Here is a 22,320-nt window from a genome sequence, read left to right on the forward strand (position 1 = left end):
TAGAAATGCAGTGATACAGAGGTAAAAAACAAAAAACAAAAACAAAAAAAACCAACTTTTGCTGGGAAACTATAAATAAGTTTTTTTTCCCCCCCCCACCAGTTCTGCATAGCCTTCTCTAGATCAAGGCTTATAATCCTTGGGATTGTGTCTTTATACTGATCATCCTACTTTAATTACTTGGCCAGGAAGAATTCTTAGCAAAAATTAGATTTAGGGTTTTAACATATTCTTATTGGCTCTTTGTTGAATGCATTTGACCTTTTAAATAGGATAGAAATGTTTATAAAAAATTGCTTAATAAGCAATAATTAAAATTGTTACTTTTTAAAACCTGTAGTAACTTTTGTTTTTCAAAATACAGTAGTAAAGATTGAGGTATAAACTTTTCACAAGATAGTCTTTTTGTACTGAAAGTGTTCCAACTTCTAAGTCCAATTCCTTTTTCCACTTTCTTCACCTTTGTTTGCAGTAAATGTTCTTTAGGGTCCAGATTCTGATTGTAAACTCCAAGTCCTTTATGATGCCATGTTTACTTTCTTCCTGTGAGCAGAGGTGAAAAGAACAGTGGGTGAATATTTTATAATCCTGTTGCCACAGCAAGTATTTTAAAGGGGACATATCCTAATAGGCTGATCTTTTTTGTGTATGGTCAAGCTAGGTGGACTTAAGGGTGAACAGTCTTTACTGTTCTTTACTGTTGGCCATTAACTTTCCCATTCAAAGTGGCTCTCAGTGGTGTCAGTGGCAGCAGCTGTATTTGAGCCAAGGGTAATCAGTTGCCAGATACATTGTTCTCTACCCTGCTGGTCCAAAGGAGCAACCTGAGCATTTTATTTACCTGCTGGGCAGTAGGGGTAGACTGCAGTTATCCCGTAGAGATGAGACCGCTGCTCTGGGAGATACTCATCAGTAAACTGGCCGCTGTCTCTATTTACAGATATAACACCATCCCTGGTAACAGAAAGGAAGAGTAAATTTGTGGGATAGAAAAAAAGTTACTTTCAATAGAAAATCTCTGCTAGCCAGCATTCTAGAATATCTTTTTTAATTTAACCAAATGTGTTTTGACTCCTTTAGATTCAAAGATTTTCCTCTATCAGTGGTTCTCAAAGTGGTCCCCAGACCAGCGTCATCTGAAAATTTGCTAAAAATACAAATTCTTGGGCCCCAATTCAGACCTACTGAATCAGGAATTATGGGATGGGACCTGGCAATCTCTTTTAACAATCCTTTGGAATGATTCTGATGCTACCCTAAATTTTGAGAACCACTGGTATAAATCAGTGCTTCTCAGCTCTTGCCAAACAAATTACTCGAGGAGCTATTAAAATACTGATGCCTGGACCTCCTGCCAGACCAATTAAATCAAGACTGCAAAGGATGGGGTAGAAAGGCTTAGACATCTAGATATGTTTTTAATATCCCTCCTTGGAGGACTAGTCTAAATTACAGTACTTTTCCTTCTCCCAGGTGGACAACTAATATGTACATAATGTCATTTTCTAAAAATCAATTTAAATCATACAGCTAATGTACCTTATGGTCCCACTTAAGTATAGTCTTTTATTCTCTGAAGATCAGATTTAGATTAATGTACTTCCTTTCTTAAACAGTTTAGTATCATCTCTGCCATTTTTAAGCAACCTGTGAGCAATACCATTATGATTTTAAAAACAGTAACACTTGAACAATGTTATCTACTAATTAAGAGATAATGAAAACTTCAGTGGAGAGTTTAATTACTAAAGTCATTAGAAACATTAGGTAAAATGCTACTAATGGTGGTATGTCTTCCAGACTAGGTTGCCTTTTCAGGCTTGGCCAGGGTGTGTCAGGCTCACCTCCTCCAGTCTGTGTGGTAGAAGTGATCTGCGTAGCTAACAATACTGAAGGGGTAGTTGAGGTTGTTCTGAATAACACGCCGTCCAGTCCCATCAGGAAGCGTACACTCCAGTTTTTTGGTTCCTTTTAAAACATCAGGGAGGGAAAATGAGATCCTTTCATACCATGAGAAAGAAAATTTTTTGCCAAAAATAATTGTGGCAGGTAGAGGCCTTCCAAAAGGAAACAAAGGTAGAAAAGGAAATAAGACATTTTATTCCCAATGCAGTGATACAAATTAGAAACTAAAATTTTCCTTTCTATTACCAGTCTTCAGTTTGTTTAACAGCATTCTAGTTTTTAGAATTTAGACTCTTGATCCTTTCTTGGAAGAGAGGATTGCATTTTTTCCTCCCAAAATTGGACATTAGAGATAAACTTTGTTCTATTTAAAGTCTCACCTTATAAATTGTTGTAAACATAGTATCTAGATAAATACTTGCCCTTTATAAGCAATGTATAATGCCTTTTAACTAAAATCCTTAAATATTTTTTAAAGACCTCTTATTTCCTAGATAGGAATTAAAAGTGGCTAAAATGGTAACATGGCTCATGTTTTTCAGTGTAAAGGAAGCAGTCTTCAAAATTTTGCAATACTTAAACAAGTTTCTTATGGAACTTGGCTTTAAATTTCAAATAGTTTTTAAAAATGCAACTCATCTACATTATAATTCTTTTTGTTAGATTATAAACTCTAAGAATGAACCTTTTCATATTTTTTAGTATGAAAGTAGACATACAGCATTTTTTTCAAATTGCTCTAATAAGGAAATCACACTACAGAAAGAGAGAACTTGGGTATTGGCAACCCAGACTTACTACTGAAGGCCATGCTGCCACATCACTTTCCAAATGTCCTCACCATGATAGCCTATTGACTGGTAAAGCAACAGATACTTAAAAATGTTCTAATACTGGCAAAAAAAGAGAAAACTTTGTTCAGTTATCTAAGTTTGTCAGTTTTAGCAGTAAAATTTCTTTTTACTTTAAAAACTAGGCCAGGTGTTTGTGGGCAAGCATTACAAAAATGAGTTGGACATAGTAGTAGCCCTCAAATTATCACCTAAATCACAGACCACCGCCCTCCCCCCCAAACTCAAGGAAGATTATAAATACCAATACAAAATGTTCTTTAACAGTTTATTCACCAACTAAAGGAGTAGATTCTGTGCTGTACTGTTAAAAATTTAAGCCAGAAGTTCTATGTGATGGGATCTGGCTTTGCTGTAAAATCTGAGGTAGAGAGCGGCTCCCACAGTAAGGGAGCGCGGTGTGTTCGCTGCCATCAGTAATACCTGCGTCTGCCCAGCAGAGCAGTTTGGAGAAGGGGTCAAAGGTTAAACCATTAGGTAGTCCAATGTCTTTATTCACCAGAATTCTTCTGTTTTCTCCTTCTAAAGAAGATGTTTCAATTTTAGGAGCTTCTCGATTCCAGTCTGTCCAGTACAAGTTGCTATGGGATAAATTAAATACAGTGAAAATGCAGTCTAAGAAATAAGTGTCGGTCTCTGAGTTTTGGTTGCTTCCAGCATTTAATGAAGGTAAACCTAGGATTTCAACACTAGGATTTCCTAATGCATTGCTAAAGGAGACCCACCTCATTCCAGGTTAAATGTGAGGGAGCCTAGCCAGATCATCAGATCAGCATCAGCCCCTAGTCCCTCTCACATACTCTCTGAATTCTCTATGTATTGTACCACAGTCTTAATAATTTCCTAGTTTATTCATTAGTTTACTAACTTAACTTCTAGAGTATGAACTTCATGAAAGAATAGACCTTGTCTTTTTCTAGAACAGTGTCTACACCTATTAGATCCTATGTAAATACTGTTAAATTCATGCACTGGAGCTTTTACATCTTGTTCTGACCCTCTCCACAAGGCATTTAAAATCCAAGGGCTTCAGAATAGGATCTCTAGGTAGCAGGAGAATAGCCCAGCTGACCCTCGGATTGGATCCACAGCAATGGCTCGAGGATTCACCAGGTCCGTGTGGAAGAGGGCTTGGCGCTCGGAGCCATCCAGCCTGGCTCTCTCTATCTTGTCCAGGCCACTGTCCGTCCAGTACATTGTTCTCCGGAAGTGGTCGATGGCAAGTCCTTCCGGGCTTATCAGACCTGGAAATAGAACAATGGCAGGACTGGAGCATTTGCAGGTATGAAAAGGGAACCTGAAGCAGGGAGATCTATTAGGTTTGAAAAGTTTAAAAAAGAAAGTCCTGAGAGGCGCTCAGTTGCAAGCAGCAGGTTAACAGAGGAACTTTTTCTGCCACCTCTTATTCTCCTCTAGACTGATACACCCACTGGCCCGATGGCACCAGGCATATGCAGCAGCAGCTGTGGCCACCCTGAGTTCCTACTGTGAGCCCTTTCTGTTGGGAGCCCTATTTCTCAGCAGGCTCAGAGTAAGAATCACCTTCTCGTTTCTTGCATATGAATGTGTGTTTACAGAGGGGCTGGTATGTTACCTCTCAGTGAAGCAACTTGTATGGCACTGGTTTGTTTTTTTTTGCACTTAGTAGAGTCAAATGAAATACAAAGTGTCTTCTGGATAAAGTCACTAACCTGAGTTGATGATCGTCTCAGGCTCTGCTCCTGGTTCCAGACTGGCACGGCTGATTGTCCGTCCAGCAACATCTGTCCAGTACACCATCCTCTCGCGGCAGTCATAGTCAATTCCCACAACTATGGAGCCCTTTGTGGACCAAAACATGAAACTGGAAGAGTTAGGAACTTTGCATTTCCCTGGAGTTTGCTTTCAGCAGCTGCACGCATGGCTGTAGGGAATACCCCGTAATATAGTCTCCCGGGCAGCTAATAAGCAGCATGGTTACACAAGTGGGCTTGGAGGCTGACTTCTGGGGGCCCAGCCAGGCTTGGCTACTGACTAGGTGTGCGACTTAACCTCTCTATGCCTGGATTTATTCACTTGCAAAATGCAGATAACAGTACCTACTTCATAGTGCTGCTTTGAAAATGAATACCGTAAATTCCTGTACAGTGTCTTGATCGGTCCCTAGTCTCCAGCAAGTGCTTAATAAGCGCTGTTACTGTCAGCAGTAATAAAACGACTTCATGAAAAAAAAAATCAGCCCCTTTAGTGATTAAAGGACAAATGTTAGGCTCAGCAAATTAAGTTCTTAATGTTTTACCGGGCAAAAAAAATCTGTTATTCCTTCCAAATGGTATCAGCACTCTTGAAAGTCTTTCCAAAATTCACCAACATTTGATGACAAAATCTACTCCCTCTTCCCCTGTGAATATGATCTTCTCCCTGAAGCGTAATTCCCTCACCCCTATCTCTGCTGCCTTACTATGAAGCAAACGGTTTGTATGCTTATGTAAAAGAAAGTCTTCAGTTGGGTGGGTTAAGAAACTGAAGACTGGTGGTCACCAAACCTCTGGCTAGGGAGATCTTTCCTCCTCTATTGCTAAATAAAAGCAGTCTTCTTTTTCAAATGCTTAGGCTGTGATACTTCTTTGCAGAACTGCACAGTACTTGCTTCATACAATTTCCAACTCCGACTCCTGATCTGAGAAACTGAACAGATGTGCAAAGCCAACATCTAGGGGCCATCTGGCTGTCCCTGAGGTCACACCGGTTCCTGGCTTGCCTAACAGAGCCTCCTGGGGCTGACTGGACATGCTTCTGGGAGAGGAGTCAATATAAAAAACACCGAACAAAGCATGATTTGGCTCCTGTGGAAAAGGCAGTATATATGTAATAATCTGAAGGTCAAGTGTGTTTTACTTGAAAAGTAAAAGTCCTCTGTGTCAGGCAGGAGTGCACATCCATGTCAGCTTCCATTGATCTAGGGAATCATGGGATCTGTTAAAAGCCATGTTTTGATTTCAGAGTTTCTTGGAAGAATAAGTCATTTTAAATAAATTTCCCCAAGACATGCTTACAGCCCATGTTACACTCTGTCAGTTCCGCCACCCTAGGAGAGGCAAGTTCAGAAATGCTGCACAGCCGTCAGACTCAGTGGATAGTTAGACTGAGGTGTTGGCAATTTCTCAGTTTCTACATCTTTTAGAGAAACTTGCACAGGAGCATGCCCGTGTTTGCCAGCACGACTACAAAACCTAAATCTTAAGGAAAAACACATCTTCCTCTGAATACTGGCTGCTTCTAAACTTTCTTTGGAATCTGAAAAAAAGCTTTGTTCCAGAAGTAAAGGCAAACATGGACATTATAACTGTTCTGTACCCTAGAAGAGCAAGTACCTGCTGCATGAGGTTTAGAAATGGAATCAGATGGCTTCCCTTTATAAGTGGCAGTGCCTTTTTGGTGAACTCCCTTCTCTTTTCTCCATTTTAGAGAAGAAATTGCTCCTCCAAAATGGAGTGCTTTGACAGTAGGGATGCTGCTGGCCCAGGAAGCAACAGGCATCTAGGGAAAGCTCCTTTCCCAGCCCTCTGCCCAGAGCTTCTGTGAAGGAGTTAGAGAAGACACTGATCCACAGAACCAGAATGGGAGGGGAGGGGACTGCAACAATGAGGCAGTCATTAATTTGTTTCCACTTGGGATTCTCAACTGACCACAGAAACCACACCTTTTGGGTGGTCTTCCTGGACCCTCTGGAGAGGTCTGGCATGGAGAGGATCCTGGGGACTTGGGTCAAGGTTCTGTCAATTTTGTCTTGACTCGTCATACTGCCTCAGTATCCTGACAAATCTCAAACTCCCTCTCCATGTATCTGAAACCCCATGAACCACCAGAGAAAGCCTGGGCCAGTGAGATGTGACTCCTGGCAACAGTACCCCCACTTCCTGTGAGAGCAATGTCAGACCTATGACAGTGTTGGACTATAGCCCAGAAACCCTCCAGGACCTCCCTCTACCTCTGGCCCTTGCTGTGATTTGAAAGCCCTGTGCAGTCCCGCCCCCCACAGCCGAAATCCACTTACATGCAGTGACAGCAGGGTCTTGGCCATGTCCTTCTGAAGCCTGGTACCATTGAGGGGCAAGTGACCGATCTGCTGGCCCTGGGCATAGAGCAGGAAGGTGCCCACAGATGGAGGGGACACGTCAGGCCGGGGCACAGGCCGGACTGTGGGCGGAGCAACCGTGGGGATGCCTGCCGTGGCAAAGAGCAGGAGGGTATAAAGAACAGGATGGGAAACAAGGGTAGGTGGGGAGAGGGGAAGAAGTTACTTTCCACATAGCAGAACCTCCAGAAACATCAAAAGGTTTTTACCCTAGACAGATGTGTTCCAGATGTTCCTTAAAAGAAATTCTAATTTCTAGGCTTCCCCCCCCCCGAAAGATTATATAAAAACACTGCCAGTTACTAGGGAGGAAGACAACAAAACATTTCCCTCAGAACAAAGCAAGAGGTTTTTTTCCTTTTTAAGGAAAGAAACTAGCCAGTATTGTGTCCGCTTTTCTTTGGGGCCCCAGGGTGACACGTGTCTCCTTTCACCCCGGGGCTGGGTAGGAGGAGTAACTGCATGTTGAACGGAGTTCCAGATGTTCTCACTACAGAAACTGCTAATGACAAAACCAAACACGAAATCCAAACTGGGATCTCGGGTAGACCAGAATGTAAATCAACACAGTGTATTAGTGACTTCTTTCACTGGACCTGGTGACCCCCTGGCTCCCCCACCTTCACCCACAGCTGGCAGTTGACCTCCAGCAAACCCTCCAAGCGGTGTGCCGAATGGGCGCAGTCCCCGGGTGCTTACAGGCAGGGGTGGTGCCTGGCTGCGAGCGGGTGCCCTGCACTTCTCTGCCATCTTTGTCCACACACCAGCAGAAGTCACTCTTCCCATGGCACTGCAGGGGCATGAAGTGGCCCAGGTCATCACACTGGGGCACATACTGGTCATCCCTGGGTGTGCCACCGTAGTGCTCCAGCAGGCTTTCCCTCCAGCGCTCACAGACGGTCCGGGGCCTCTGGGTGGGCTCTGAGCAGATGGGGACAAAAAGCCTTTGATGGTGAGCCAAGGACAGAATACAGCATGTGGCTGAAGATCCCCACACCTGGCCTCCCTCCTCCTAGTGTCCGCCAGCAAAGCCTCGGCCAAGCCCCTGGACACGGGACCGCAACAGTCAAGTGCTCTAAGAAGCTCTCCACAGGAATCCGGAGAAGGAAAGTCTCCTGGGCCAAGAGGATTTGTCATCAAGGCCAGCCACATCAGTAGAGGGCCAGAGGAGGGAAGATCATGTAGGGCATGCTCAGGCCGGGAGAGGTTCATGGGGACTACTCCGCCTGGGCCCAGGGCCTCTGCTAACAGAGCACTTGGTGGGAACCCTCCTCAGGGACTCAGTGGCCCACGTGATATTTCAAGGTAATATTTACTCTTTCCTAGTTGGTGCAAGCTCCAGGACCCACACCCAAGAAGGCAATCTTGAGACTGGTCATGTGTCTTAGAAACTATCCCTCAGTGTTCTACCTATGTGGCCCTCGTGTCTGCTCATTGGAAAACTATACAGAGTAAGACTTGCTGCTGTTAGCACTGGTGAACACAGCAGACAAAGGGGCCAACAGCTCCCTGCTGACTGTTTGGCACTCCAGTTCCTGGAAGCCCTTTGGCTCAGAGCTGAACCTTTTTCCAGTAGGTTCCAGCTTCCCGCCATGTAGCTCTGCCCCCTCCCATCTCCAGCATCCTCCTCTCTCTGTTCCCCCTCTCAGCTCACCACCAGGCTTAACCTGTGAGCCCTTGCAGAGCAGTTTCTCTAGCTGATTTCTCCCAGCCTTGCTTCCACGTGGCTGTCACTCTGTCACAAACATGGCGGTTCTCAGTCTGCGGGGACTCTGCGGCAGGATGTTTAGATAACTCGTCCACCCATCTAGCATAGGCTCATCTAAAGGAACTAAAATAGAAGGTGCTTCTCCTTTAATTTGTACAACTGAAAGCCTGTGGTCTGTAGAACCATATAGCCAAGTACCTACTTGATACTACCACCTGGATGTGTAACATACATCTCAGAACAAAAACAAAAACAGGGTGCCTGGTTTCCACCATCAACACTGCCCTAGACAACTCTCTCCTAGACATTTCCCTATCAGTCAACAGCACCTCCATTTTCCATTATCCAAACCCAATCATCCTTGACACCTTTCTCTCTTATTCTCCACATCTGATAGGTCAGAAAATGTCAGCTGTCCCTTCAAAATACATTCAGAAAATCAATCTCTCCACATCCACCCCTATGACCCTAGTCCAAGCCCCATGGTCTCCCGTTAGGATAATTACCAAAGCTTTCATACTCGTGTGACCTACCCTCTCCTTCCTGCCTCCCAGTGTAAACTACCAGCAGCCAGGAAGAGAGTCCCTTTAAAACATAGTGATTTCTTGGAGGTCAAAACCTCCAATGGCTTCAAAGAACAAAGTTGGAAACATTACACTTTGGCTGTAATACCAAAGTGCACCTCTAGGAAAGCAGGAGGGTGCTAAGTAAAATCCTCAGAGCCCAAAGCCGACCAGCTCAACTACAAGACTCGCTGGATTTGGGGGACGTGGATGTTCTTCAGGTCATCTCTATAGCTTATGACCCGTGGGAAGCCAAGCTCTTTTTAAGACCTCATGGAGAAGGACAGTCTCTCGCTTCCTCCCCGAGAGGTGTCTCAAAGACCCCAGACGGAGAAATGTCACTTCCTCAAAAACTAGCTATCCACCTCATACTGGGATTCCCTGCAGAAGTTCCCAACGCTGCCCCCGGCCCACACTGCAAACTCAGAGGGGACATTCTTGGTTCAGGGGACCAGCCAATGAGGCAAAGCTCACTGGAATGCAGACACAGCACACCCAGCCTCTGGGAAATGGGCACCTCACATCATTGATATGTGTGCCTTCCTCTCGTTCTTTACTATTTGAAGCTCCTTCTTAAATCACCAGTTTTCTTTCTTTTCTGTTTTTGGTTGGCAGGGCTTTAAATATTTTGAAATCTTGGACACAGAGTGTTTTCCCTCCCTTCAAGCCAACCCCATTAATACAGAGGTGACTAGTCAGAAATGGCAGCCAAGGCCGAACCAGCACCAAGAGAGAAGTCTGGGCCATGAGGAAAGAGTGTGCACAAGAGAACACGTCCCTCCTTTAGTCGTTAACTTCTCAATCTCTTGGCTCCCTTCTGAATCACTGTCCTTAACACATGCTTGTCTTAGTAAGTGTAACAGAACTGAACCGTTCCCTAAGGCGTGTCCCAACCATCTGATTTCTTTAAATCCCAGATGGAGTCAGAACCAAGACTTTTTAAAGAGTAGGCAGGAGTGAAACAGGGTATTTCTGGGTGGGTTTTTTTTTTTTTTTTTTTTGGACCTGCAAAATCTTTTCCTAAAAATAGGGACAGAGAGGAACTGGGAGTGTCACTGTGGAAACAAGGACATACATCGGAATCAAGCATTACCAATTTTTACCTGTATGACTCTTAGAAGCCCTAATGTGCCAGCGATAATGGTATTACCGAAGGGATCAAAACTGGTGGTAATTCTCCAACTCTTCTCACTCTCGTACATGAAAAGTCAAGATTAGTATTTATCTTTTTCAGTAGTAGAAATGGACCTGTGACTAGCAGGCTCAGGGCTATAGGAGTTATTTTGGCTAAAAAGGTTTCAATTCAGTCCTATGTTCTTCATAATAAAATTCTTCTGTATTAAAAAAAAAAAAAAAAAAGTCTTCCCACTCTGAACAATCCAGACGGTGGAGGGGAGGCAGGGGGAGCGCTCAGACGGTAACAGACATGCTCACCATCGGCATGTCACCGCATGGGCTAACATCACAGGTTCCTGTACCTCTTCTGACAGTGGCCTTGGCAGGTGGGGGTTCCCTGTCGACATGCCAGGCCTGGCTGGAGACAGCTGGGGTGATTAGCTTAGAGCAAACTAGCTGGACCCCCCCCCCCACAGGTGTCCTACCTCTTTTTCCCATCAATACTAAAGTGGCCTTCATACTGTTCACTGCAATTCCGAAAGTGGAGTGAAGGGATAGAGGGGAATACGGGAAGGCAGTTTTTCTTTGGGATGAAAGGCTGGTCTGGCAAGATCCTCTTGCTCCAAATGCTCCCAAAGCTGCCGTAACAGATGGAGGGGAATGGCCTCAGCCTGACCGACACACTCAGTCTCCACTTCCAGGCCTGTCCTGGACAAGTGTGAGGCCACAGCCCAGGGTGCAGCAGTGATCACGTATGTACCTATGTCCGTCCCTGTCACACAAATGTGCACACAGGTGTGCACAGACCATTCCGGGGTTCCTAGGAGGAAGAAGCCTCCACAGGGTGGAGATGGGCCCAGGGTCTGGTGTCTGCTCAGTCTGGACAGGGGTGATCATCTGCCCCCCAGTAACCTCCGTTCCGCTTCTCGAGCCCATGGCTGAGGCTGGAACCAGCTCTCTTCCCTGACTTCTCACCTGGTGGTCCGCAGCGTGGTGGCAAGGAGCCAGGTGCAGTCCGCGTGCCAGGGACTTCGTGGCCGTCTGGGTCCACGCACCAGCAGAAGCCGGTCATGCCGTGACACTGCAGCGGCAGGAAGTGGCCCTGCTCATCGCACTGGGGGATGTGCATCCGGCTGCCGGGATAGGCGTGCTGAGCCTGGGCCTGGCGCTGCTGTTGTTCGCAGGGTTTCAGCCCCGAGGAGGGGTCTTCTGAGGTCCGGGTGAAGGAGATGTACAAAGGAGGAATAAAAGACACTGCAACCCGTCCACTCTTACAGCTAGCGTCAATGTCTCCTAGCCGAGGGGTTTTTTGTTTTCCCCTCCATATACTTGGAAGGAAGCATCGCATGGGAAAAATAGCAAAGCCTTGAGATTCTGAACTCCTGGATTCTTTTGTTTCTGCCACTATCTCCCTAATTTCTCCCTAAGTCTCACAGTTCACCCTGTCCCGGGCTGACTCCTCACTGCTGTCTGGGCAAAATGAAGAGCCACCCATAGCCGCTGTCCAAAGTCTCCCAAGAGACTTGGGAGAAGATGGTAAAACTTTGTTCAGCCCCTGAAGTCCAGAATGGTAAGTCTGAGAAGTTCCAAGTCAATGGCAATCACTAGATCGCAGCATGCGGACCAAGACCTCCTAGAACAGTCCTGGAGCTTAGGACCAGCTCACTAGCGCACAGGGCTCCCGTTCAGCAAGTTTGATCTCAGTACTTCCTCCAGGCAAAGCCGCTCATGAAGGGCGCTGAACACAATGGGTGGGACCCTAGGTAGGACAATGGATGGGTCACATTCCTGGCCTCCCAGAACGCTAAGAACCAGTGAGCACTCAGTAGACTAGGCAGCTAGATGGGACAGGAAAAGCCTTGGTCTCCTGGAAGAGTGAACTAAAGGCTATAGAAAAATCACATTGAAGGAGCCAGGGTTTTCTATGCCTCATCTGGCTCTCCAAACCTTACCAGGTGTGCACTGAAATCCATCCCCATGATAGCCAGGGTGGCATCGGCAGGAGAAGGAGCCAGGGGTATTGTAGCAGGTAGCCGAGGGGTGACATCTGTTTTCCGAGCATTCATCAACATCTGCGGAGGCAGGAACAGAGATGAGGGGGAGGAGGAGGGAGGAAGGAACAGCATGACTTCATTGCACACACCCGGGGCTACTGCACAGCCTTAGTACACAAGGGGTCAACCTCAGAAGACCTCTGGGCACAAGCAGAAATAGAGTAAGAGCTAAAGGCAAGCTTAATGTACAAAGCTGGGGGACACGAGAGTTAAGAATGTATGAGGTAGAAATCAAACGTGTGGTCACTTCCAGAAAAAAATATCCTGCAGTGTATTTCTAGAGCATCTTTCATCCACAGTGAATTCCAGGAAGTTATCACCTTTGAACTGGCCTCTAGACTGTAAATCATTCACTTCCTTTCCTTACGGTAGCAGTAAATACCCTAACAATGGCTTTGTTCTGGCCCGGTTGGCCCCCTGTCCCTATAGCATCAACATGCAGATGCAGAACAGCCCGGGGAAGCCCCAGTGCTTTTTCAACTAAGGTAGAAGCACATTCAGTCTCATGTAATCAGAGTCCTACTAGCAACAATGCCCAAGTAATCAGAAATTATCTCTACTGTCTACCTTTAGAAGAAATAGAAAAGTGTGTAAGAAAAATATTATCAGAAGTTTTGAAGCAACACATAAAAAAATCTGAATTGGGGACACCTGGGTGGCTCAGTGGGTTAAGCGGCTGCCTTTGGCTCAGGTCATGATCCCAGTGTCCTTGGACTGAATCCCGCACGGGCTCCTTGCTCAGCAGGGAGCCTACTTCTCCCTCTGCTTGCCACTCTGCCTGCCTGTGTTCTCTCTCTCTCTCCCTGACAAATAAATAAATAAAATCTTTTTTAAAAAATCTGAATTTGTCAGGCTTGTCAGTATCAATAATTCAGCACACCCCCCTTCATGATACCAGATTTTCATAATTCTCAAAACTGCAACATCCTAGAACTTCAAATTCCAGCTTATAGTCCTTTTACTTACCGCAATCAGCATATGCCAACAATAGCAAGGTACTCTCCCCTACCCCCCAAAAAACCTCTGAGAGTCGAACTATTACAACCAATGGCCAGGGGCACTGGCCCCTGAGAGCATACGACTCTTGATCTCAGAGCTGTGAGTTCAAGCCCCACGTTAGGTGCAGAAATTACTTAAAAATTAAAAAAAAAAAATCTTGAATACATAAAATAAAACCAATGGCCAGTGATTGAGATAAGCTATCTGCAAAGACAGGAAATCTTCCAGAGTAAAAGGAAGATAAAGGTGGAGGTCTGATCAAGGCTTGGCTGAAAATAAAAGCAAGCAGTCGCTTCCACAAAGACGCCCAAAAAATGATATAAAAATGTGTGAATAGGGGGGTGCCTGGGTGGCTCAGCGGGTTAAGCCTCTGGGTCGGCTCGGGTCGTGATCCCAGGGTCCTGGGATCGAGCCCCGCATCGGGCTCTCCGCTCAGCGGGGAGCCTGCTTCCTACTCTCTCTCTCTGCCTGCCTGTGCTCTCTCTCTGTCAAATAAATAAATAAAATCTTTAAAAAAAAAAAAAATGTGTGAATAGGAAAAAATGTGGGTTGGGATGATCAGTGTGAAACCTACAAGGTGGTGAGTCCCAGGAGTGAATTGCATCCATTTGCTACAGCCCGCAGCAGAGACACACAGAACCGAGGATGCTGGAGAGCGACCGCCTGAATGTGACCTGAATTGGCTGGGGACAGAGGTGGCTCCTCGCCAGGCCTCCCGTGCACCCAGTGAGATCTGCTCTAGGGCGGTCAGCCCCAGCCTTGCTACGACCATGCTTTCACTGGGCCCCCTTTCCGTGGCTCTACACCTTTCCCAGGTACCAGTGAGACAATATGCAGGACGGGAAACCCAGATGTTCTGTTCACAGGAGAGGAATCTCTTACATTGTCATTAGCAAATTCACATCCTATGTGACCTCAGTCTTGGGGAAACTTGGTCAAAATAAATGAGCTCCCTTAAGTCCAAAAGAATCCTGAATGCTTGACACAACCAAGTTCAATGCTACCCAGAAAGGCTCTGTCCAGAGGAGCACACTTCCTGTCCACCTACAAAGGCGGGAAAGTAGTTACACATTCCTCCGCAAAGTCAGAAACAAACTGGGTTTTCTGGTTAGCTCCTCAGGTAACCAAAAAGAAACCAAACAAAACTAGTCACAACAAAAATCTGTCTCCGAGCTAATCAATACAGGTTCTCTCTTGTCATATTTAATCATCCCTGAGTTTGGCTCTCTGTTTCTTCAAAAGGGCAACCCCAGTACCTCGCTAGGGGAAGCCTGCGGCCATCCAGCTCCCCAGGCCTGCAAAGGGCTGGGAAACCAAAGCTGTAAAAATGAACATCCCCCAGGAAAGTCAATGCAGGAAGTGAAAGCTATTCATAATACATATGCTAAAAGTACTTCTCATGCTAACAGGAACCCCAGGCAATGACAGGAAGCAGGAATTCCTGAGACACAGGGCCTATTTCTAGAACCGAGGGATCAGCTCCTTGAGAGTATTTTGAACTCAGAGAGAGGGGACGCCCCAGAGCTACCAAGTTATCTCATGTTCCGAAAGCCCATGGCCTAGCAATTCCGGTCAGAATGAAAGAGCAGTCACCCTCCCCAAAACAGGGGACAGTAATGGTTATAAATGACCAACAGGGAGAAAAGTCCTTGAGGGGATGGAAAGCATCACAAATGAGGAGCGTCCATCCCCTAAGGCTGGAGGAGGTTAAGGCTCCCAAAGCACAGAACAGTCCTCAGAACAGTCCTCGATGCCTCCTTGAAAGACCCCCCACCATGACAGAAAATAGTCCAGTCAGCCACTCCAGGGTCTGAGCTCAGAGCAGGTGATGGCTCCTCCTCAGGAGTGCTAACACTGAGGAAGGTTTGGAGGGGACTGGAGCTTTTGAGTAAAGAAGGGGAGCTCTTCCCTATGTCACAGGATGTCAAGTGTCAGGACAGAAAGCATGGAATGACTTTCAGCCCCTTGGCAAGGGAGAGACTCCTTGTTGTACCACTGGGGGAGGGGGCTGCCATTTATGCTTAACAACCAATGTCAGGGGTCTTCAGGGGCTGTTAGGACACTGAGGTCAAGACAACAAGGTTCAAAGCATAGTAGATCTCCTTTGCTATTGAGATAATGAAACATGGCTGAATCTCAGCATAATTCTCCATTCTCTTACCTATCAAGCTAGTAAAAACAAACAAACAAACAAACAAAAACAAAACAAAAGCCTGTATGGAAAATGTGTTAAAATCCTCAATTTTGAATTCATACTTCAGTGTTTCAACACTCTTCTCACTGCCTTCCTTCTGCCCACACCCAAAACGAGAGGAAGTCCCTTTGAAACAAACCCAGTCATTGGATTATCAGACTCTAACTCTCCACTAACCCATCACTCCCTACCCCACCCCCTTTGCTTCCAAACAATCCAGTGAAATTTCCAGACCCCAGGAAAGGCTTCGGGCCACAAGCTGTCACTCCCCATCTATTCAATCAAGCACCCTCTGGTAGTGCCTGCGTGTAGTATGTGGTGACCCTCTCTCTGGAGCCCATGAGTGGAGAGAACTCCTTCCTTCCCAGCCTCATCTCTTCTCCTCCTATGTCTACATCAACAGCACCATACCTCACCTAACTTCTCCATTCTTAGAACAGGAGACCTGAGAGAGAATACTCTAAGAACGTCTTCTCATGTCCCTCCTGAGCACTCAGGGCTCAGAGGGATGTCCCGCCTGTTCAACTCACACTTGCTCCTCTCTGAAAAGACCCTGACTCAAAACAATCTGTTTTTGCACCTAGCAAAGTCACCAAGATCTAGGAGGACAAACCGGCCTGAGAAATATCGGCTCACGCCAACACAAGGTTGAAATCAATCCTGAAACTGTTGAAACTGGGATTGATTGAGGGAAGCTGGAAAAGATTTAATTCTACTTGGATAAAAGTAATTCCTGCTAGTGACTCAGACTAGACTGAGAGCCCAAAGCCAAGTTCAGCCTCTCCAGGGAACTCCATTTTTGACTAACTGGCTAGAGAAAAACCCACACACCCTTTTACTGCTACTTTAATGGAGTAGAGAAAAATAAGTATGCTTCAAGAATGCACACTTTCCACAAAATAGAGCCTTTTTGTCTATTTTTCTCTATTTTGCTGTTTTCTCTCTCTGTGGTCACAGAGACACATGTACACTGTGGAATACCTTGAAAAATGTGTGTGTGTGTGTGTGTGTGTGTGTGTGTGTGTGTGTGTGTGTGTGTATGTGTGCATGCACACACACACACACACACACAAACCTGAAAGTCACCTTCGTGATTAACCCAGACCAATTTAGGCATGGCATAGTCTTCAGGAAAATGACTATTCATATTCTACTACTCCAGTCTGAAAAGCTGGAATGGCAACTGATTCTGGAAGGCAGCCTCTAAGAAACCCCAAAGATCCCTCCTTCCTAGTATTTGCGATCTTGTGTAATCTCCTTCCCTTGGGTAACTTGCATCTGACCAATACACCAAAGCAATATTGAGAGGATATCATTTTTGTGATTTTTAGCTTCCATTTTGCTAGCAGACTTTCTGCCACTGGCTTTGAGGAAGTAAGCTACTTTGTTCAAGGTCTATGTGTCAAGAAGCTGAAGGTTATCTCCAGGCAACAGCTAGCAAGGACCCAAGGCTCTCTGCCCTCAAGGAACTGTATCCTGCCAGTAACCACATGAGAATCTTTCCCCAGTTAGGCCTTTACATGAGACCCCATGCCTACCGCACCCCTTGTTGCAGTCTTGTAGGACCTTTTAAAGCAGAGGACCAAACTAAGCCATTCCCAGGTCCTTGACCTATAGACAAGGAATGTGTTTTGTTTACAGCTGTTATATTTGGGGGTAATTTGTTATGCAGCAGTAGATAACTGATACACTAGGGAAGCAATGGATGAGTTTGGCATGTTTTCAAGTTTGTGGGTTCCAGAGAAAATCTCAAAAGTAGAGAAGCAGAGATTGAATAGGGACAATTAAAAATGGTAGAAATCAGCAAGAGGGCAGTAGTAACAATGAATGGAATTATTCCAGAGTTCTCAACACAGAAAAATGGCCAATTTCAGGGTCCTAATATGACCCCCAAGGTAATCAAAGTCTTACAGATTAAAAGTCTTACAGGTTAAAAGAAGGAAAAGGGAATGATTCTAGAAGGGATTAGGGCAAGAAGCATCTAACTCAATGAACACTCTGATTATTAACACTCATCACATCCAGGCTGCAATGAATTTCAACTTGTTAGCTTTAAACCAAAGACCTAAGGAGTTAAATACCTTAAAGCCACCATCTCTGCTGTCCTGAGCAACCAGATGTTTAAATATGAAATTCTGACAAGATTTTGATTCTCCATGCAGTCTCATTTCTTAGAACCAGCAGTGTGTTAAATGAAACTGAATGACAGGGGTGCGTGGGTGGCTCAGTCGGTTAAGCACCTGCCTTTGGCTCAGGTCATGATCTCAGGGTCCTGGGGTGGAGCTGTGTGTTGGACCCTCTGCTTCTCCTTCTCCCTCTGCCCCTCCCTACCACTCGTGCTCTCCCTCTATCTTAAATAAATATATCTACAAAAAAAAAAAGACAAAATTCTACAAGAGTGGAAAAGATATTATTCCCACTGTGAGAAATAACAGAACAAGGAGGAGTTAGTGCCCCCTTATACCCTGACCCGCACACCTGTGGAGGCTGCCCTCTGTCTGTAGAGTCCTAGGGCAGATGGAGCTCTTGGGCTGGTCAAGTGAGAGAAGCATCTGTGAATTCCAAATCTCCCTCAGTTTAACTGGAGAAACCCTTGAGCTCTAAAGCAGGGGGTATTTTTGGTCTGGGGGGTGGGAGAAAGAAAACCAAATGGGGCTGAACTGAGCCACGGCTTTGGGTCATTTCAGTATAAATTATGTTTCTTAAGGAAACCCTACAGCAGAGCTTCTGTACAACAGAAGTGGGAACATTAAAGGGCCAATTCAGATAATACCGAATGGCCTGTCACATCTGGGAGGGAGAGAACGGCTGTGCTGCCCGACACATTTGTTCCGTCCGTAACATATGGCTTCTGTCTGCTGGTTCAGGCAGCCCCTCCACTGAAACTGAAGGGAAGAGGAATGGGAGAAGGATGAGAAGCAAACATCTGGTAAGGACAGGGGGTGGGGGGGGGAGATGGTGTTTAAGCTGCTGTAAAGCTCCCGGGAGTTACACAGCTGTTCCAGCAAATCAGCTCAGGGTGCCCAGGTGTACAGTGGCCCAGCCAATGCAAGCAGAGATTTAAAGAAAGAGGGAAAACCTGTGCTCCAGGTTTATCCCCAGACCCTTTCCCCACCATTCTCTCGCTCCCAGTGTCTCATTTTACCCTGATTTTGGGGTACTACTGACAGCATGAAATCGAGTTTCAATTCTATCACGTCACTGGATACATTCTGAAAAACTTTAACGGATCATGTAGCTTTGCTGAATAATCTCTATATTAAAGTACTACTAATCCCGGTTTCACGGACATTTATACCCAGAAAATTATACCTAGTTTGTAAGAAAATTATACCTAGTTTAGTAACAACCTCATGCATCATTATTATTAGTTAACCAAGTTAAATTTTAAGTTAGTCCTGCCTTTCAGGTTAGTGATTTATATCAAGCCTTAACCATCTTAAACGTCTTTAGATTTCTGGGAAAAAAACTGTAAGTGCTTAGATACGCATTCCTACTCTTTTATAATGGTAGGGTTCTTTCGCTCTTTCCTCCTCCCCCCTCCCACCAGGGAGAGAAGAGGGTGGGAAAAAATTAGAGGGAAAGCACTGCATGTATGTTAGAGACTGCTTAAAATATCGCTTCAGCCAGTGGAATAGCAACTAAAAGTCAGGCCTGGCTGAAGTGCTAGATTAAGCCATTAACCGAAGACACTGACGGATGGAGACTTCCGGACAGGTGAGTGGGTTTTCCCAAAGTTCCTGCAGCCTACACTAGCTCCCAGGAACAGGAGGTTACAAGCTGGCGGAGGCTTCCTAGTGCTCCAGGAATGTCTCCACCAAGGAGACATTCATAGGACAGCCATATATGCTCAACAATCTAGTCCAAGGGAAATCACCCTTGGCTCTGCTTTTTGACTCAAAGGACAGCTTTTCTCTTGCCCTTCAGACAATACCAAGGCTGTGTGAGTTGAGGAAGGGACCTTTTTGAGAAGGGTTCCAGCAATGTGGGGATGTTGCATCCAAGGCGACTGTCCAGAGTCACTGAGGCTGACAACCCACAGTTACTCACCAGTACACTGGTGCCCGTTGCCCGTGTAACCGGGAAGGCAGGCGCAGCTGAACGTGCTGCCTCCATGGGAAATGCACCGGGCCTGGCCAGCGGGGGCACAGGAATGACTGCCATCCTCACAGGGGTTGGGAGGGGGGCTGATTACTGAAAAGAGAAGACGGCAAGAACATCCAAGAGTTCAGCCCAGCAAATGAGTGAGACTTGACCCTCCTAGTGTGATCCCCACACCAGTAGCATCAGGACATCTGAGGGCTTACATCCCAAAGCCAGTAAATCAGAATCTGACTTTGAACAAGACCCCTAGATAGCTTGTAGGCTTCTTTAAGTTTGAGAAGCACTGCTCTGGGTTTGTGGTTAAAACACTAGGTATGAGATCAGTCATTAAAATAGCCCTTGATTAAAGTTTATAACTCACCAGAGCTACACACACAGTTTCTATGATCATGGCTACTTTTCCATTCCACTGGGTTAAAAATTGTATTTTCTCTATCATCCTCTGGCTCTACCAATGGGATGAATCTGGAATCCTAGTTCTTTTGGATCTACTTTTAGGTCCAAAGATTTCTTTTTCTTTACCCTAGAAAGATTTATTACAGAGGGAGATCTATAGCTGGGCACATGGAACAAGCATCTTTGAATTATAATCCATTCCATTTAAATTTGAGAACTATTTTACTTCTATCTAGAATTGGTGGCATTAGAGGTTCAGAGTCTTGTTACGTGACTGGGCCAAATACCAAGACACTCGGGAATCCCAACTGGGTGAACACCTTCTAGTAACTCAACACCAAAAGTATCTATTTAGGGGAAAACAACAACACAGGGCTGAACCGGTCCATAGCTTTGGGTCATTTCAAAGTCAACTGTGTTCTAAAACCATATGGCAGAACTCCTGTAGGTCAGAGTGGAAACACTAAAGAATCAAAGAGCAAGGTTCAGTGCCATGTTGGCCAAACAGATAGCGTCCTATCACTCACAGGTGCAAGTGTGCCCGTCATCTGCGAACTCATAACCACTCCGGCACTCACACCTGTAGCTTCCCAGCAAGTTGATACACACGGAGTTGGGGCCACAGCGATGGAAGCCAGTTGCACACTCATTTACATCTAAGAAGAAATAGGACAGAAACGTATTGCTTAAATCAAAAGTTCCCCAAGTGGCAGGTCTGAAAACCCAATGTTTTCTCACTGCCATGAAGCTCCAACAGAACAAATAAATTAGTGTGTTTTGGAGGAGGGGGGTAGTTAAAATGTAGTATTTCTAAGCATCAGATGTGAATTCATGTTGCAGGTTATAATCTTTATTTGAAGTCATTCAAAAAAAGTGTAAGTCACAGGGAAAATAATTGAATATTCTGAGAAGTCTTTGAACAGTAAAAAATAAAGCCCACTCAACATTTAAAAGAAAAACACACTAACAATTCTTCTTTTAGGAATGTAAAGGAATTTCTATGGCTTGTGGGTAAAAGGCCTTTCATGGGTGAAAGGAACATAAGGTCTAAAACCTAAAGACAACCAGAAAAGAAATGTTTTAGTAAATATAAGAAATACTTGCTACAGGGTTAAAATGACCAAACTTGAGAGCTCAAAATATGCAGGAATTGCAATACGTGACTCCTTTTCCCAGTCCCAGCCCCAAATACCCACCTCCCAACTATCCTCTCAACTCTAACTAGAATATGCTTTAGTGTTGAAATAAGAGATTTAGGTTAACAGCTGCTAAACATGTCTGGTGCATCAGCGGAGACCCTTAAACAGACACGCCGGGCTTCAGTAACACAGAGCTAGAGGAGCCCGCAAAGGGAGAGAGCCCATACAACTTACCCACACAGCTGCGTCCATCTCCCTGGTACCCAGAGGCACACTCGCAAGTGTAGTCTACCCCTGCCCCTGGATGGCATTGAGCCCTCATGTCACATGTGTGTCTCCCGTCGTAGCAAGGATTCACGCGGATGGGGTCTGAGTCCCCTGCGTGGGTAGAGAGGAAACAGATCACACAAGCACAATGTGGTTGTTAAAAAGAGAATGGCATGGACAGGAAATCAAGGACTCCTCGGGACCGACCGCATACTCCTCTCTCTGGGGGGGCCACCTGGAGACCTTGCTAAATTATTAATACCCCAAGCTGGGCTGGATTATTTAAGTTGCAGTATTAAATTCAAGAATGGCCTACCCTACAAACAATTAACCTTTTCTTGCTTACGGTAGGCTTGTGTCCGGGGAATAAAAACATCCCAATACACGGCATAATTTTATTGTAAAGCGCTCTCACTCGATCACCTCGTGTGATTCTCAGGATGACTTTGTGAGGGGCGATCATCCCCATGATTGGTAATTTTTGCAGAGAAGTGCAAGACATCGGAAAAATTGCCCCAGCTCACAAAGCCAAGAAGTGGTACAGCAAGAGCTCATACCCCAAATTTCTGCCTCTACACTGGGCAGTCTCTCACTAAAATTCACTAATTCCTAAGTCAAAATTTAATAACTAGGAAAATCTTGCTTTTTTAAGATCGGGAAGACTAAAGAGGAATGATTTTTGCGGTATTACTTGTTAGGATTAACCTGGCCACAGACCCATCCATCCACTAGGTAGAGATATGCTCAATATCTGAAACCTTCCCTAGAGAGTTTTGTTTCTGGATAGAACACAGTACTGATGCTCACTGTAAACTTATTTGCCACGCACTGTTCTAAAACCTTTACATATATCATTACATATATCATGAGGCAGGTATTAATATCTTCATTTTTATTATAGCACAGA

General features: G+C 45.3%; 1 protein-coding gene across 1 annotated transcript in view; it reads right to left on the reverse strand.

Moving 5' to 3' along the window:
* Nucleotides 1–798: 798 nt before the first annotated feature.
* The window catches only part of NID2 (nidogen 2), a gene marked incomplete at its 3' end in the record, with an annotated part of 60,279 nt that continues 38,757 nt past the window's right edge, over nucleotides 799–22,320 (reverse strand). The window contains 13 exon segments of the mRNA XM_080808232.1: nucleotides 799–836; nucleotides 839–954; nucleotides 1,845–1,968; nucleotides 3,180–3,337; nucleotides 3,829–4,000; nucleotides 4,448–4,577; nucleotides 6,793–6,962; nucleotides 7,573–7,794; nucleotides 11,236–11,466; nucleotides 12,213–12,332; nucleotides 19,558–19,701; nucleotides 20,535–20,663; nucleotides 21,381–21,524. Of these exon segments, the coding sequence (XP_080664358.1) occupies nucleotides 799–836; nucleotides 839–954; nucleotides 1,845–1,968; nucleotides 3,180–3,337; nucleotides 3,829–4,000; nucleotides 4,448–4,577; nucleotides 6,793–6,962; nucleotides 7,573–7,794; nucleotides 11,236–11,466; nucleotides 12,213–12,332; nucleotides 19,558–19,701; nucleotides 20,535–20,663; nucleotides 21,381–21,524 (1,898 nt within the window).

This window comes from Martes martes (assembly GCF_963455335.1).
Source record: "Martes martes genome assembly, chromosome: 7".
Taxonomy (NCBI): domain Eukaryota; kingdom Metazoa; phylum Chordata; class Mammalia; order Carnivora; family Mustelidae; genus Martes; species Martes martes.